Here is a 19,425-nt window from a genome sequence, read left to right on the forward strand (position 1 = left end):
GACACACAAAAGCGGATAGTTTTAAGCTGTAAAGTAGCAGTGATACAGACACTGGGTCACACCATGCACAATGGCAAGCAGTGCAATGAGCTGACTTGTAACGTAAACAAACAAATTGCAACCGCAATTCACTGGGTGGGACAGATTATTGTAAGACAGTGAGGTTGGGGGCTACCAGCAGCGTTGCCTGCAAAGCTGAAAGAAGCACATGGCCACATGTTGTCCAGACACTGGGGTTGTATAACAATGAATAGCTGAGCAGCAGAGCACTACTGGTGGAAGACCAGGAAAGAGGATGTGGATCGGAATGTGAAGAGTTATGTGCAGTGCGGGCAGTGGGCAGATATGAGCTGTAAGTTAATACCTTTCCAGAGGTTATCAGAAGCAACAGAGCCTTTCAGAATGATTGGGTTGGATGTCCATGGGCAGTTCAACAAGACTCCAGCCACTAATCTGTATGTGTTAACCAGTATTGATCATTTTTTCTAGATATGTGGAAATGATTGCAATCTATAACTGGCAGCAACAGTGACACAGGCATTGTCCAATAACTAGGTGCTCAAATTTGGGGTGCCAGAAGCTATGACCACTGATCAAGGGACAAACTTTATGTCCGATTTGTTAAAGCAAATGTGTAATTTGCTAAAGTTTAAAAAGTTAAGGATGAGTCCATTGCACCCTGAGGCCAGCAGTAGGAAAGTGTACAATGCACAGCGAGAAAGTTGCTGTGAGACTATGTGGGCATTCACCATACTGATCGGGATGTATATTTATCCTTTGTTGTGAGTGCATATTATTCAAAAGTCTATTCATAAAAGGTTGTTTATGGGAGGCATATGCTGTACTGTTTGACATAACAGAGCTGAGTCATGGCAATGGCATGGAATCTGGAGGATTTTGCTAAAAGACAAAAATTATACAAATAAATAATAACAATAATAAAACATCCAACATTCCACATAACACCTTCACACCATGCTTTTTCCTTCTTTTTCCTTTTCTAGACAAACTTACTCCCAAGTTATGCATTGTACAATATTAACACCTCTTCCTCTTTCTAAGCTCAACATCTCACATAATTTGTGTGCACGCGCGTGTCTAACCATAAATCTGTAAATGTATGTGTATATGAATTAGCTTATTTTAAATTGGTCTTAATTTGTAAATACTTTGACATGTCCTCTATCCTTGTAAGAAGGGATCTATGAATGAATAAAGCTACTCATATAAAACGGAGGTAAATTTGCGCAGGAAGTAAATGCCAACAGCAGCTGGGGAATTGTGTGGGCAGGTTACCACAATATGAAGTCAGTCAGATGTTAATGCTGTTGATGCTGGAAGTACAGGTAGTACGAAGGAGAGGAAGTGTAGAAATCTTGCACAATCTGTACAGGAGTTTGTGTAGGTTAAAGTCACAGAAGTAAGAGTGAATAATGTATGTTTGGATTGGTGTGTACATGTTCTTTAGAAACATAGGTGATTATTATTCCAATACAAAATGAAAACAGGGGGAGAAGTTTTGTCTTTTATGTAAGTTATGTTGCGTTTTCTTTTGCATATCTATGTAACTGCAGAACTTTTGGTAGGGGAGGGGAGGTGAGTTCCCTGTCCCATGTTGCCATGGGTTGAAGCAAAAGATGAGGGGAGTTACAGTTTTGGTAGGCCTATAGGAAGTGCAGGAGGAGTTGCTGCTGGAATTAGAACTGGTACTTTAACCAGACAAATCTAATCTACCACTGTATTACCATACGGCAGCCGTTAAGATCAGAAAAAGATCTAGCGTGACTGTACTTACTGATACAGTTTCCAATTAGCAACAGATGAGCCAGATTCAAATATTACACAATACATGCATACCTACTAAATGGGGAACTTGGGGAAATTTGGTTCAAATGCCTCTGAGCACTATGGGACTTAACTTCTGAGGTCATCAGTCCCCTAGAACTTAAAACTACTTAGACCTAACTAACCTAAGGACATCATACACATCCATGCCCGAGGCAGGATTCAAACCTGCGACCACAGTAGTCGCGCGGTTCCAGACTGTAGCGCCTAGAACCGCTCGGCCACTTCGGCCGGCTGGGGAAATTTGTGCAAGTAAAAACACAGGAGATTCTACTGATTGTAGAAGATGGTGGCAGTCATGTGCTGATGTCCGTAACTTAACTCCAATCTTGTCATAGGGAGAACGTTGCTATCTCCCCAACCTGGGCGGTAGGCACGTACGGGTACCAGCAACGTGCGAGAGAGTTCTAAAAGGGTATAGCAGAAGGTCAGGATTGTTCATATGTCACTTGAGCTGTGACCCTATTTTCAGCAAACAGGTTCACACTAGTTATTTTCTGTAAACAGTACCGAAGTAGTTGTTGCAAATTGCTATGAGCATAGTATGCTCGGGAGAGTTGAACATATGGATTTATACATGGAATATTCATTAATGGAACAGACTGTGACATCACCAGGCATATGTTTCACCCATCAGCTTCTTTTACAAGGAAAACCAAGCTGAACATTATGCAGCCACAGTTGTACTGGCCAGAGAAGCCACTAGCAACCCTTTGAGTGAAAAATCTGACCTACCTGAAGGAAACATTGAATCCTAATCTAATCCTGTCCCTGAATCAACTCAAGACACACAAGAGAGGAGTGTTTCGGTGGAACAAATGCTTTCACATGTTCTACAGTTCAAGAGGAGCAGCAGTACACGATCAAGACTGCAAGTGTTAAAACTACAGGCACGGTATTAATGTTAACTGTTTTGCACATCCTTCATCTACCTTAGGTGGAGGGTCACTCAACTGTGTGATCCTTCGGTACATCATCAGATACCGCAGGACTGGTTAACCGCTCGTACATGACAGGGTGTGGTGAGTGCAAAAACTAGAAATAGTAATCAGAGAGAGTTACTATAAAATTTAATTGTGATTTGAAAGACAAGAAGTCTCAGGTAGTGCTGAAATTGGTGCGATAAGGGAATATTCACATGAATGGTTGCTGAATGTTCAAGGGGTAACTCAGTGGGAATGGAGATTTTATGGAGTAGTGTAAAGGCCAATAGTGCCAGTAGGCTGAGAATGTGCCCTATTTCAGAGTTCTGTTGTTTGACGTATGAGGAAAAACTGTAAATAACCTATGTCTTAACTTTATGGTGAAGTCTTTTGTTGTAGAATAGTCATGCATGGGTTAGATTTGTGGTCCAGGTCATCTCAAAGAGGGGAGGTATGCAACACCATCACTAAATTTTGGGCATTACTAAATTGAAGCAGCCCCAAGGCAGCCATGTGTGAGGCAAACAGATGGGCACAGAGAGCTGATATGTAACTCCACACGTGAGCTTGTTTGTACACAGCGGGCCAGCCAGGTTAAGCTGCTGCAATCATGGTAATGTGATAGCAAGGCTTTGCAACAATGGATCGGCCTGTGGTGTATTTCCACACCATTGGGACACTGAGGAGTTGACCTGTACATGCCTGGAAACAGTGTAACAGCAAAACAAGTGCACTGCTAATTGCTATAAATATCCTCGCCTTCCAGAAAAGTTATGCGCAGTCTGGCAGCACCCTCCATGACAATGGGTCCACAATGGCTTCCAGCATACTACGGGCCAGCCAGCAGCAGAGGTCACTCTGGGCAGTCAACTCTGCCAGACCTGGGCACAATTCCATTACGGCAGACTTTGACAACATGGGAAGCCATCCCTCAGGGCCCACAGCAGTGCAGAAGTTCTGCCTTTGAGGGAACAGTTCACAGCCAGAGCAGTACTGATACCATCCCTCCACACCAGGGCAAGCTCCTAACCCAGTAGCTGTGCCTGCTTACAGGAACTCAGCACGCACACAACACTTCACTGATACTGCTCATTCGGGGCCACATAGTGCTAATTCAGGCACACGCTGCTGAGAGAGGTTAACAGTGTCAGCAAAGCAGGACATGGACGTCAATCTGCTGTAACAACTATGTGGCTTTCAGACATCATTGGCATTGCCTGCAGAGGGCTTATCCAAGGATGCCACAGCACTCTTATGTTGTAATCCAAGACAAATAAAATATTATTTATCTTGCAGCGGAGTCTTCCTAGCCACCCCCAATCAACACTTCCACAACCCATCACTCCACTACCTCAGCATTGCCCCTTTACTCCTGGGTCACTATAATATAGAAACCTCTTTGGTAGTTGCCTGATGTTTTATGGAGTGGCAATATACATCATGTTTGTTTTTCTATCTTCATGCTCAAATAACAACCTTTCCAAAACAAATCGTTTCGCTTCAGCTTTCTTGTTTTTAAGCTTGTTGCAAGGCCCTTTCTGTTCTGTATGACAGTTTCAATAGCTAGTCTTCTGATGTTACTACAACAATTTCAGTAAAGTCACACTTGTGAATCGACTCCTCCTGCGGCTAGAGAACAAAATAATTACTACTAGGGTTATCCTACAGACAGTAAGTTTTTAGTATGCAGGGCCTTATATTTCAGCAAAAGGAAAAGCTGTATCTGTATGGGATATTGGCGCTGTCCACACGGTGAATAAATGTGCACCTGTGTGGCGTATGGACATTGTGCTAAACATGTTATATTATTCCGTAGTTAAGACAACCTTATATTTCACACCTTAATTCTGGCTCACCATACTTAAGCATACTGAGACAGTTATTTTTCTTTGCATTAACAAAAGCACAAAGTCCCATTTATGTGAACCCGTTATACATAGTGGCCACAGTAAGTGGTTCTAAAAGTATTTTGACACACTGAAACTGTAATATAAACTTCAAAACTGATGTGGTAATAGGACATTAGGACAGCCAGTTTTTCTTCAGGTGACAATCATTAACTGTCAAAGTTTTGTCTACATGTTTGGGGATTTTGTTTTTGTTTGCTTGTTTTGTTTTTAGGGCTCAAAAACAACTAGGGTCATACGCACCCATGTCAAAACTATAGAACACAAAGACAGAGATAAGTTAAAAAAGACTACACATCAATCCCAATCAATGTAAGAGAAGACAGCTAAAAACAGGGAAGTGGAGAAAGGTCTATAAAATACACCATACAGAAACAGAGGTCCCGGACAAATTTAAATGGCCTTCACCATAGTGCTATGAAGGATAAAAAGTAAAATGCGGTTGACAGCCTGTGTGTCATTTGCTAAAATGGCCAATAACTCAGATGGCAAACACAAGTGGGCATGTAAATGGTTAAAAATGGGCATTCCATCATCAGGAAATGGTGGACAGTTAAAACTTGGATGTAATATGTATAAAGTGACGGGGGAGCGCCACATAACAAAAGACGATGGCTAAAATGGCAGTGCCCAATACGCAACCTAGTTAAAATGACCTCTTCACAGTGGGAGGGCCGAGAGGTGATCATCCAAGCTGTTGGTGGGAGGCTTAATAACGTACAAGGGACTGATACAAACAGAGGAGGTGGTTTGATCTGCATCTCAGGAAATACCATTGACGACACGTAGGACACAGAGGGACCATGTACAGCGCACTGCCAGGTAAGACACAGGGGAGGACCAAGACTGTTTCCTATTGAGCAAGAGTCCCAGGAATTTTATAGTTTCAACAAATGAAAGAGCAACAGGCCCAAGATGTAAAGATGGTGGGAGAAACCAATTGCACTGCCAGAAATTCATACAAACAGTTTTGTCTGTGGAAAAACAAAAGCCACTGTCTATGCTCCGTGAGTAAAAATGATCGAGTCATCACTGAAGGCGCCACTCAAAGAGAGAGATCTGTGGAGAACTACGATAGATGGCAAAATCATCAACAAAATGTGTGCCAGAGATGCCTGGCTGGAGACAGGCCGTTATAGGGTTAATGGCGATAGCAAAGAGGACGACGCTCAGGACGGAACCCTGAGGCACACTGTTTTCCTGGATAAAGGTGTCCAACAAGGCAGAACACAGACGGACAGGAGGGGGGGACTAAACCCACAATTTTTCCTGAGGTATGCAGATTTTCTATATGGTTAAATGATGACATCCTCTTAGGTAAAATATTATGGAGGTAAAGTAGCCCCCATTCAGATCTCCTGGAGGTGACTACTCAAGAGGAAACAGTCATCAGGAAAAACAAAACTGGTATTCTACAGGCCAAGTGTGGAATATTGGACCTCTAAACTGGGTAGGGAGATTACAAAATTTAAAAATTATAAATGGTTATACTGAAGTTAGATGAAGCGGGAATTAGTAAACTGTGGTTGCAGGAAGAACAGGACTTCTGGTCAGTCGAGTACAGAGTCAAGAACACAAAATCCAATAGGGGCGATGCAGGAGTAGGTCTAATAACAAATAAGAAAATAAGAGTGCAGGTAAGCTACTACTAACAGCAAAGTGATCACATTATTGTAGCCCAGACAGTCAAGAAGCCTACACCCACCAAAATGGTATAAGGTTATACACCAACTAACTTCACGGATGGAAGATACTTAAAGACTGTATGATGAAATAAGAAAAATAATTCCAATAGTTAAGGGAAAGGAAAATTTAATTGTTACTGAGACCGGAATCTGATAGTAGGAAAGAAGAGAAGGAAAAATAATATGAGAACATGGACCTGGGGGAAGGAATGAAAGATGAAGTCACCTGGTAGAACATAGCACAGAGCATACTTTAATCACCACCATTGATATTTCTGATAAAGTTGTGTATGTGGAAGAGACCTGGGGTTATTGGTATGAACTATGGATTAAAACTGAAAAAAATTAACTAGGTGGGAACAGGATAAATTGAAGGAACCAGAGATATAGAGTTTCAGAGGGATCATTAGGCAATATTTGACAAATAGGAAAAGGGAATACAGTACAAGACAAATGGTTAGCGTTGATATATGAAATAATGAAGGCAGCAGATGATCAAATAGAACATCTAATAGCCTTTTTTTATAACACAAGAGATACTGAGTTTTACTGATGAAAGAAGAAGGCACTACATTGAGGAGGTGAAAGGGAATGCAGACATCTAAAAAATTAGATTGGCAGAAAGTGCAAAGTGGCTAGGCAGGTATGGATAGGGAACAAATGCAAGACTGTAGAAGCATGTATAATTAGGGAAAAGATATGTACTTCCTATAGGAAGATTACAGAGATCTTTGGAGGAAAGAGAAAAACTGTATGAATATCAAGAACTCTGCCGGAAAACCAGTATGACGCAAAGAAGGGAAAGCTGAACGGTAGAAAGAATATACAGAGGGGTTCTACAATGGAAATGAACTTGAGATGAACATGAGATGGGAGATACTATAATGTGAGAAGAATTTGACAGAGCACTGAAAGACTTAAGTAGAAATGAGACCCCTGGAGTAGGTGACATTCCCTTAGAACTGAGATCTCAGTAGAGCCAGTCATGACAGAAAACAATTCCATCTGGTGTACAGGATGTATGAGACAGGTGAAATACCCTCAAACTTCATGAATGTAATGATTCCAATTCCAAAGAAATCTGCTGCTGGCAGGTGTGAATATTACTGAACTATCAGTTTAATTAATCATGGCTGCAAAATACTGAAAAATTATTTACAGAAGAATTGAAGACCATTAGTCTGGGTTCCAGAGAAATATAGGAAACGTGCAAGCAATACTGACCCAGCACCTTATCTAAGAGGATAGGTTAAAGAAAGGCAAACCTACATCAACAGCATTTGTAAATTTAGATGAAACTTGACATTTTGTGTGGAATAAACTCTCTGAAATCATGAAGGTAGCAGGGATAAAATACAGGGAGCAAAAGGTTATATACAGCTTGCACAGAAAGCAGACTACAGCTTAAAGAGTGAGACAGGGTTGTAGCCTGTCCCTAATGTTACTGAATCTGTACATTAAACATGTAGTAGAGGAAATGAAGGAGAAATTTGGAAAAGGAATTAAAATCCAAAGAGATGAAATAGACACTGAGGTTTGCCAATGACATTTTAATTCTCTCAGAGACAAAGGACTTTAAAAAAAGCCAAATGGAATGGATAGTATCTTTAAAGAGGTTATAAGATAATCATCAACAGTAAAAATAGGGTAGTGAAATAGTCAAATCTATCAATTCTGTGTAGAGCAGGTGAGGAACTGAGACACAAGATGAGTTTTGCTATTTTAGCAGTGAAATAACTGATGATGGCCAAAGTGGGAGGATACAAAATGCAGACTTCTTGTAGCAATAAAAGTGATTCTGAAAGAGCAATTTATTAACATCTAACAAATTTAATTGTTAGGAAGTCTTTCTTTGAAGTATTTGTATTGAGTGTAGCCTTGTATGGAAATTAAATGTCAACTACAAGCAGTTCAGAAAAAAAGGAGCTTTTACAGAAGAATACTGAAGATTAGCTGGGTGGATTGTGTAACTAATGAGGTACTGAATTGAATTGGGAATGAAAGAAAATTGTGGCACAGCTTGACTAAAAGAAAGGCTCAGTTAATATGAGACATGCTGAGGCATTACAGACTTGTCAATTTGGTATTGGAGGGAAGTATGGAGGGAGGGGGGGATTGTAGAGGCAGACCAAGGTATGAATACAGTAAGCAGTTTCAATTAGATACAGGACGCAATAGTTATTTGGAGATGAAAGGACTCGCACAGGATAGACCAGTGTGTAGAGCTGAATCAAACCAGTCTGCAGATTGAGGATGACACCACCACATCAAAAAATTTAGGCTCTAGAATTTACAGTTTGTCCCATTTCATTGTACTTTCACTTTCTGTGTGATTTTTACTAATGTAAGTGGAAAATACTTTTTCTCTCCACAATACCACTTTCTCAACATTTCAAATTATTATACAGCAAATAATGACTAAAATAATTTAATACTTCTATAACAGCAGCCTTAATTGCCCAAAAGAATCACAAACACCACAGCATTCGTCCAGTAAATGGAAACTCATATATACAGTCAATCAATAAATTGGAATCTGCAATAAAGTAATTAACAGTGCTGAATTTTTGTTTGCAATACAAAATCTTTACATGTGTTCTATTACAAAAATTATGAGTAATAAGTGAATAAAACTAAAATAACTCTTCAATTACAAGCTACTGAAAAGCTTACTACAGGTGCAAATTAGTGATTTTATCAGTTAAATTTCCATTCATCCATGGAAATTAACACTTCCGTTTGTTTTGTTTTGTGGCGCAAAAACAACTGGGGGTCGTACACGCCCAACTCAAAACTAGAGAACACGAAGACAGAGAGGAGTTAAAAAACGGTTATGCATCAATTCCAAGTGACGTATGATAGCTACAAACAGGGACGTGGAGAAAGCGCTATAAAAGACTCTGTACAGAAACCAAGGTCCAGAACTAAAAATTAGGTGCCTTCGCCATATTGCTATGATGGATAGAAAGTAAAACACGGTCAACAGCTCACGTGTCATTTGCTAAAAATGGCCAATAACACAGACGTTAAACCCAAGTGAGAATGAAATGGTTAAAAAAAAAGGGGCATTCCATCAGAATATGGTGGACAGTTAAAAAATGGGCACAATGTGTATGAAGTTGTGGTGGGCACCACTTAAATGACAATGGCTAAAAAGGTAGTGCCCAATATGCAACCTAGTTAAAAATGATCTCCTCCCAGCGGGAGGAGGAGGTTGTCCAAGGTGTTGGGACAGGCTTAATAATACGGCGTTTATTCCCATGAAGGGAGGACCAATGACGATGCCAAAGTGACACCAACTCCTGACAGATGGCATGCAGATATCATTGGAGGGAATATTGGAACTAGTGGACTGAGGAATGAGGACTGCAGCCTTGGCAGCAGCCTCATTACCTGGCAGACCAAGATGATCAGGAACCCACATGAACTTCACAGTGGCCCCAGCAAGAGTGAGCAAGCGACATAACACTTCAGTAACATGAATATCTGACAAATTTCTGAGAAAGGTTTGTTTTATACTGACTCACGGGCCTCACAGTCCAATAATGTGATTAACAAATTTGAGAGACTTTTCTATGGACACTGTAATGGTAACTAAAATATTTTGATCATAATAAGTAGCCCTTTGTTTTCCTGTTTTCATTTAATTCTTGCAAAAATCAGACTGATGGATTACAAGCCAATGTGACTCCTGCATCCAAAGCAAGTGCTGAATCAAATGGAAACTAAGAAAAAGATGGAGCAGTTCAACAAACAGGGATGTCTGAATACACTACAGCCTACACATTTCTCCTGTAGTAGTGAAAGATTGGTCCTGTTTAATCATCAAGCACTTTGACAGTACAAAGCCAAGACGAAAAATTCCTTACTGAGCAGTGAAATTCGTTTATGTAAAAATGCACTGATTAGTCAACATAGTCCTCTTAAGTCTATTTACTTTGCCCCATGTTTTCCAGTCTATGAACTACATCACAGGAGTGAAATTTTGGGAAGTCAAAAATATCCATTTCTGGCTGCCATAATATCATTGAAATCTAAAATCCTTCCAGCTGCAAATTTCTTTAGGTGAAGGAATAGTTGAGTCTGGAAAATACAGTGAATATTCCAATAATTTATACCTCATCTCTCTCCATATTCTTACTGGCAAATTACCTTAACAGTCAAATTATTATTCTAATCAAATTATTTGATATTCATAGCCCAGGCCTCTTCTCTCATATTCGCAAAGTATACACCTGTTATTGTTTCATCCTTTGCAGTGTAACAACAGGACACTTCTGTATCCCAGAAATCAAAGACCATAACCTTCTGGCATATGAAATAAAGCTTTTGTGCAGGTCCACTGGTTTCCAGCCAGTGCTTTAATTTACATTTATTTTTGACATGGTTCTGTGGTCCCATCATTCGGCTACAGTAACAAATCATTTGAATTTCTTTTGAATAGCTCAAACACTGCTATTAAATTTGTTTCATATTTGCATTTTGGTCAACATTCAAGAAACCTGTCATCCACCTTGTATGAAGTTGTAACATAATTCAAATAAAAAGTACTGTACTCTTCCCTCTGATATGCTTATAGCATCAGCTGTGTCTTACACCTTAAAATACTGAGCATTCAAAAACATATTGCAAATTTTCTTTCCCATGTTGTGAACTATCTTTTTTCATGTATCATTGCAGTTTTGATATACCTCACATTTATCACCTCCATGATAAATACAGTCCTGTTTAATTCCGTCACTCAGAACTACTGCAAAGAGCCAAGTCATTAAAAACGTTCCCCAACTTTTGAACAAACTGCCATTTGCAAGAACACCACCGCCCTCCAAGAAAATTATTTTTGTGAACATACACTATTCTAGTTCATCCAATTGAGCTAAATGTACACCCCGCAACTACACTAGAAAGCCATATAAGCAAATATATTCTGCGTATTGACCCTTTACTTACACCATAACACAAAAATTAAGTCATTCTTATCAGTATCATATTTGTGTCAATCTGAGAAACTTTCAGCATGCTCTTGTAGCTATGAAAATATATGCAGGTAGACCCCCCAGGAGAAGGAACAAGATATCTTCTTATAATTTATAGTGGAATTACCTAAACTTACCCACATAATTATTTGAAGCTTAACAACTTACCTCACAGTCCAAAAGATGTTCATCTTCTGGCGTGCTTGGCAAAGGGCAACCAGCACCATCATCCTCTTCTGCCAGAACACTTGCATCATCCTCCAACAAATCTCTGACCTCTCGTAATTCAGGGATTTCTTTGTTCAACCAATCTTTCTCAGTCACCCACAGTCTTCTCAATCTTAAGCCATCAGAGAGGCTTACTTCACCTTCTGTATCCGAGCTACTGCACGGATCAGCAACTACCCTGCTCACATCACCTGGAGATGTACTTTGCGATGTAACTGGTGAATTATTGGAGATATCTCTCAAAACAGGTGGACAACCAAATGAAATTTCTGATTGGGCAACAGAAGTTTGAAGCAGTTCCAGAGGTGAAACAGGACAGTCACCACCAGCTCTTATTTCCGGGAAACACTTTCCATTTCCACCTTTGAAGTTCTCGTACATTTTGCTGCCGTCCTGTTTAAACAAATTCTTTCATAACCATACTGCCATAACAAAGCATAGTAATATTAAACATAGTCAAAAAAAATCACAAAACAGGAAGGCTTAACTATAACAACATCAATCTACACCTGCAAGCAAAAACACACACACACACACACACACACACACACACACACACACACACACACACACACACACACTTCAACTACCCTGAAGCTGCTCGCACCTCCACCTATTTTAAATATTATTTCCTTTTATGACATGTACATTGTTGTAATACCTTCAATACATATTGACCATCCACCTATTGCAGATCTTAAGACTGCCACATTGTATAATTTGACATCATGTAAGGATTAGGCATAAAATTTTATCTGGAAACTGATAGTGCTTGCGAAACAAATGACCACTGCGCTTTTGCAATTCAACTTATTTCAACTGCTTCTTTCCCAGTTTCAAAATTTATTGCCAAAATATTTTAGAAGTGACAATTCCTACATAAGCTGGCACTACAGCTCAATGAAAAGGGTCTCATGTTCAATCACCAGTCAGTCCTAAGATTCCTATGTCACTTTTCACTTCTTTCATCTCTGGCAATATTTGTTAATGAGAAATTGACAAGTTACATTGAGGTTCGTAATCCATGTTAAACTGTAGGTCCCACTGCAAATGGCTGCATAAGTCATTTCCAAGCTAAGAAAATGGCAATAGTGTAAAATTTCCCATAGGACTATAGCTAATAAAACCTTTCGGGTGAGGACAATTTCACAATCTTTTCTCTTTATAAGCAATGATATTTCATAGATACCCATTTCATTTTCAGACCATTGGAAAGCCTAAATAATTTTTATATTCCTTAAAATGCCAGTACCTATTAGAGGTTTTATGCTATGTGCATTTTATTACATTGTTTAACATCTTACCATGCTATGCAGACTTCTGCTCATCATGTGAACATTCAGATTATATTAATCTCTCTAGAATGTACAATGTAATTTCACTGAAAAATAGCCATCTACAGACTTTTGCTGCGGTTTCACTTCCAGTAGATGTGGAGCGTTTATTGCCCAATGTGTGGAGGACAACTAACTACTACTGCAAAATTAGTCTGCACATATTCAATCATTCAGTGGGTTTTTGTTTGAATGAAATGCTCTTACACTGGTATCTTGATCTGTACTTCCTTCCCACTGAGGATAATCACGATTTAAAACTTTATATAACAAACTATAAATATTAATGAACAATGTGCATACATATAGTAATGTGACATGAGCTGAAGCTTGGAAAGTGCAGAAACATGGTAAAGAATATCATTCGATACACACAGAACAAAGCTTGGCTTTTTGTTATCAGTACCAGCACTGCAATAAGAATTTTCTTTGCATAGTCACAACTCAGTACATCATTCTTAATAAGGAGAAATAATCAGATGTGAAGTTGCTACAGTTGTACCCCAAGAGTCATAGGCTTAGTTTGTTTCATGTACCAGAGATCATTTTTGCACAATGAATCTTAATGATGTGGAATGAGTCATTTTACATTTACATAGAAAATAAATTCATAAATATGGCCACATGCAGAACATTTATAAGCTTTTTTGTACGATTATTATTATTTCTTTCTTTTCTGACGTTATGTCTGGTCAAAAATGGAAAGTGACGCGGACCTTAATCAAGCGTGACTTCCTTTTAACTGTACGGTATACGTTACATTGCATTTAGGAACTTTCGGGTAATTGAACAAGTGTCAATAATTACAGATTTCTGTAGTTGTATATATAAGTTTGGATGTAGCTGTATTGCATTGATGTACTGATGGATATTGTGTGGTATGACTCCTGTAGTTGATAGTAGAATTGGTATAATGTCAACTTTATCCTGATGCCACATGTCCTTGACTTCCTCAGCCAGTTGGATGTATTTTTCAATTCTTTCTCCTGTTTTCTTTTGTATATTTGTTGTATTGGGTATGGATATTTCGATTAGTTGTGTTAATTTCTTCTTTTTATTGGTGAGAATGATGTCAGGTTTGTTATGTGGTGGTGTTTTATCTGTTATAATGGTTCTGTTCCAGTATAATTTGTATTCATCGTTCTCCAGTACATTTTGTGGTGCATACTTGTATGTGGGAACATGTTGTTTTATAAGTTTATGTTGTAAGGCAAGCTGTTGATGTATTATTTTTGCTACATTGTCATGTCTTCTGGGGTAGTCTGTATTTGCTAGTATTGTACATCCGCTTGTGATGTGATCTACTGTTTCTATTCGTTGTTTGCAAAGTCTGCATTTATCTGTTGTGGTATTGGGATCTTTAATAATATGCTTGCTGTAATATCTGGTGTTTATTGTTTGATCCTGTATTGCAATCATGAATCCTTCCGTCTCACTGTATATATTGCCTTTTCTTAGCCATGTGTTGGATGCGTCTTGATCGATGTGTGGCTGTGTTAGATGATACGGGTGCTTGCCATGTAGTGCCTTCCCCTTCCAATTTACTTTCTTCATATTTGTTGATGTTATGTGATCTAAAGGGTTGTAGAAGTGGTTATGAAATTGCAGTGGTGTAGCCGATGTATTTATATGAGTGATGCTTCTAGGTCTGTGTTACTCCATTTCACTACTCCAAATGAGTAGGTCAATATTGGTATAGCATAAGTATTTATAGCTTTTGTCTTGTTTCTTGCTGTCAATTCTGTTTTCATTATTTTTGTTAGTCTTTGTCTATATTTTTCTTTTAGTTCTTCTTTAATATTTGTATTATCTATTCCTATTTTTTGTCTGTATCTTAGATATTTATAGGCATCTGTTTTCTCCATCGCTTCTATGCAGTTGCTGTGGTTATCCAATATGTAATCTTCTTGTTTAGTGTGTTTTCCCTTGACTATGCTATTTTTCTTACACGCCATATTTATATCATTGCTGAATACTTCTGTTATCTTTAGTAATTGGTTGAGTTGTTGATTTGTTGCTGCCAGTAGTTTTAGATCATCCATGTATAGTAGATGGGTGATTTTGTGTGGGTATGTTCCAGTAATATTGTATCCATAATTTGTATTATTTAGCATGTTGGATAGTGGGTTCAGAGCAAGGCAGAACCAGAAAGGACTTAATGAATCTCCTTGGTATATTCCACGTTTAATCTGTATTGGCTGTGATATGATATTATTTGAATTTGTTTGGATATTAAGTGTGGTTTTCCAGTTTTTCATTACTATGTTTAGGAACTGTATCAATTTAGGATCTACTTTGTATATTTCCAATATTTGTAGTAACCATGAGTGGGGTACACTATCAAAAGCTTTTTGGTAATCAATGTATGCGTAGTGTAGTGACCTTTGTTTAGTTTTAGCTTGATATGTCACCTCTGCATCTATTATCAGTTGCTCTTTACATCCTCGTGCTCCTTTGCAACAGCCTTTTTGTTCTTCATTTATAATTTTGTTCTGTGTCATGTGTGTCATTAATTTCTGTGTAATGACTGAAGTTAATATTTTGTATATTGTTGGTAGGCATGTTATTGGGCGATATTTAGCTGGGTTTGGTGTGTGTCTGCTTGATCTTTAGGTTTCATATAAGTTATTCCTTGTGTAAGTGTATCAGGGAATGTGTGTGGGTCTGCAATGTAACTGTTAAATAATTTAGTTAGATGTGAATGTGTTGAGGTGAATTTCTTTAGCCAGAAATTTGCTATTTTATCTTTTCCAGGGGCTTTCCAATTGTGAGTAGAATTAATTGCTTGGGTGACTTCATGTTGCAAAATTATCACTTCAGGCATTTGTGGTATCATCTTGTACGTATCTGTTTCTGCTTGTATCCACCGTGCATGCCTGTTATGTTGTACCGGGTTTGACCATATGTTGCTCCAGAAGTGTTCCATGTCTGTTATGTTTGGTGGATTGTCTATTTTAATGTGTGTGTTATCTGTTGTCTGGTAAAATTTCTTTTGGTTTGTGTTGAATGTTTGGTTTTGTTTCCTTCTATTTTCACTTTTTTTGTAACTTCTAAGCCGTTTGGCCAATGCTTGTAATTTCTGCTTCTTTTCATCTAATTGCTCTATCACTTCTTGTTGTGAGATTTTACCTAACCTTTTTCGTTTTTTTTCTGACATTTCATTTCTTATAAATTGTGTTAGCTGTCCAATGTCTTCTCAGTTTTTCTATTCTGATCTGTAGCCTGTGTTGCCATGCTGGTTTTGTGGGTTTCTTCTGTGTTGGTTGGTTCTGATCTCTGCCTAGTGTGTATATTTAGTGTAGTGAGTGCTCCTATATAAACCAGTAGTTGTAACTCTTCCATAGTTGTATATTCATTTATTTTGTTGTGTATGATTGTGTTGATAGTTTTTTTTGTTGTTGTTTCGACTTGTGGGTTACTTGGCAGTCTATTATTATTATTATTATTATGCGTCTTGATCAATGTGTGTCTGTGTTAGATGATACGGGTGCTTGCCATGTAGTGTTTTCTTTTTCCAATTTACTTTCTTCGTATCTGTTGATGTTATGTGATCTAAAGGGTTGTAGAAGTGGTTATGAAATTGCAATGGTGTAGCCGATGTATTTATATGAGTGATTGCTTTGTGTATTTTGCTAATTATTATTATTATTATTATTTCTTTACTTTCTCAGACGTTAAGTCTGGTTGAGAATGGAATATGACGCGGACCTTGATCAAGCGTCACTTCCTATTAACTGTACGGTATGTGTTATATTGCATTTAGGAACTTTCGGGTAATTGAACATGTATCAATAATTACGGATTTCTGTAGTTGTATATATGTGTTTGGATGTAGCTGTATTGCATTGATGTACTGGTGGATATTGTGTGGTATGACTCCTGTAGTTGATACTATAATTGGTATGATGTCAACTTTATCCTGATGCCACATGTCTTTGACTTCCTCAGCCAGTTGGATGTATTTTTCAATTTTTTCTCCTGTTTTCTTTTGTATATTTGTTGTATTGGGTATGGATATTTCGATTAGTTGTGTCAATTTCTTCTTTTTATTGGTGAGTATGATGTCAGGTTTGTTATGTGGCGTTGTTTTATCTGTTATAATGGTTCTGTTCCAGTATAATTTGTATTCATCATTCTCCAGTACATTTTGTGGTGCATACTTGTATGTAGGGACTTGTTGTTTTAAGAGTTTATGTTGTAGGGCAAGCTGTTGATGTATTATTTTTGCGACATTGTCATGTCTTCTGGGGTATTCTGTATTTGCTAGTATTGTACATCCGCTTGTGATGTGATCTACTGTTTCTATTTGTTGTTTACAAAGTCTGCATTTATCTGTTGTGGTATTGGGATCTTTAATAATATGCTTGCTGTAATACCTGGTGTTTATTGTTTGATCCTGTATTGCAATCATGAATCCTTCTGTCTCACTGTATATATTGCCTTTTCTTAGCCATGTGTTGGATGCGTCTTGATCGATGTGTGGCTGTGTTAGATGATACGGGTGCTTGCCATGAAGTGTTTTCTTTTTCCAATTTACTTTCTTCGTATCTGTTGATGTTATGTGGTCTAAAGGGTTGTAGAGGTGGTTATGAAATTGTAGTGGTGTAGCCGATGTATTTATATGAGTGATTGCTTTGTGTATTTTGCTAGTTTCTGCTCGTTCTATAAAGAATTTTCTTAAATTGTCTACCTGTCCATAATGTAGGTTTTTTATATCGATAAATCCCCTTCCTCCTTCCCTTCTGCTTAATGTGAATCTTTCTGTTGCTGAATGTATGTGATGTATTCTATATTTGTGGCATTGTGATCGTGTAAGTGTATTGAGTGCTTCTAGGTCTGTGTTACTCCATTTCACTACTCCAAATGAGTAGGTCAGTATTGGTATGGCATAAGTATTTATAGCTTTGGTCTTGTTTCTTGCTGTCAATTCTGTTTTCAGTATTTTTGTTAGTCTTTGTCTATATTTTTCTTTTAGTTCTTCTTTAATATTTGTATTATCTATTCCTATTTTTTGTCTGTATCCTAGATATTTATAGGCATCCGTTTTTTCCATCGCTTCTATGCAGTCGCTGTGGTTATCCAACATGTAATCTTCTTGTTTAGTGTGTTTTCCCTTGACTATGCTATTTTTCTTACATTTGTCTGTTCCAAAAGCCATACTTATATCATTGCTGAATACTACTGTTATCTTTAGTAATTGGTTGAGTTGTTGATTTGTTGCTGCCAGTAGTTTTAGATCATCCATGTATAGCAAATGTGTGATTTTGTGTGGGTATGTTCCAGTAATATTGTATCCATAATTTGTATTATTTAGCATGTTGGATAGTGGGTTCAGAGCAAGGCAGAACCAGAAAGGACTTAATGAGTCTCCTTGGTATATTCCACGCTTAATCTGTATTGGCTGTGATGTGATATTATCTGAATTTGTTTGGATATTAAGTGTGGTTTTCCAGTTTTTCATTACTATGTTTAGGAACTGTATCAATTTAGGATCTACTTTGTATATTTCCAATATTTGTAGTAACCATGAGTGGGGTACACTATCAAAAGCTTTTTGGTAATCAATGTATGCGTAGTGTAGCGACCTTTGTTTAGTTTTAGCTTGATATGTCACCTCTGCATCTATTATAAGTTGCTCTTTACATCCTCGTGCTCCTTTGCAACAGCCTTTTTGTTCTTCATTTATAATTTTGTTCTGTGTTGTATGTGTCATTAATTTCTGTTTAATGATTGAAGTCAATATTTTGTATATTGTTGGTAGGCATGTTATGGGGCGATATTTAGCTGGGTTCGCTGTGTCTGCTTGATCTTTAGGTTTCAGATAAGTTATTCCACGTGTAAGTGTATCGGGGAATGTGTATGGGTCTGCAATGTAACTGTTAAATAATTTAGTTAGATGTGAATGTGCTGAGGTGAACTTCTTTAACCAGAAATTTGCTATTTTATCATTTCCAGGGGCTTTCCAATTGTGAGTAGAATTAATTGCTTGGGTGACTTCATGTTGCAAAATTATCACTTCAGGCATTTGTGGTATCATCTTGTATGTGTCTGTTTCTGCTTGTATCCACCGTGCATGCCTGTTATGTTGTACCGGGTTTGACCATATGTTGCTCCAGAAGTGTTCCATGTCTGTTATGTTTGGTGGATTGTTTATTTTAATGTGTGTGTTATCTATTGTCTGGTAAAATTTCTTTTGGTTTGTGTTGAATGTTTGGTTTTGTTTCCTTCTATTTTCACTTTTTTTGTATCTTCTGAGTCGTTTGGCTAATGCTTGTAATTTCTGCTTCTTTTCGTCTAATTGCTCTGTCGCTTCTTGTTGTGAGATTTTACCTAACCTTTTACGTTTTTTTTCCGAGATTTCATTTCTTATAAATTGTGTTAGCTGTCCGATGTCTTTTCTCAGTTTTTCTATTCTGATCTGTAGCCTGTGTTGCCATGCTGGTTTTGTGGGTTTCTTCTGTGTGTTGGTTGGTTCTGATCTCTGTCTAGTGTGTATATTTAGTGTAGTGAGTGCTCCTATATAAACC

At 38.0% G+C, this 19,425-nt stretch overlaps 1 protein-coding gene across 4 annotated transcripts in view; it reads right to left on the reverse strand.

The window, feature by feature from the left end:
• Positions 1-19,425, reverse strand: part of LOC126248179 (adiponectin receptor protein) — a 72,412-nt gene that overhangs the window by 20,723 nt on the left and 32,264 nt on the right. For all 4 annotated transcript variants that reach the window (XM_049948950.1, XM_049948951.1, XM_049948952.1 and 1 more), the window contains exon 2: positions 11,505-11,957. In XM_049948950.1, coding sequence (XP_049804907.1) covers positions 11,505-11,957 — 453 coding nt within the window. The remainder of the gene's footprint in view (positions 1-11,504; positions 11,958-19,425) is intronic.

This window comes from Schistocerca nitens, chromosome 3 (assembly GCF_023898315.1).
Source record: "Schistocerca nitens isolate TAMUIC-IGC-003100 chromosome 3, iqSchNite1.1, whole genome shotgun sequence".
Classification (NCBI taxonomy): Eukaryota; Metazoa; Arthropoda; class Insecta; order Orthoptera; family Acrididae; genus Schistocerca; species Schistocerca nitens.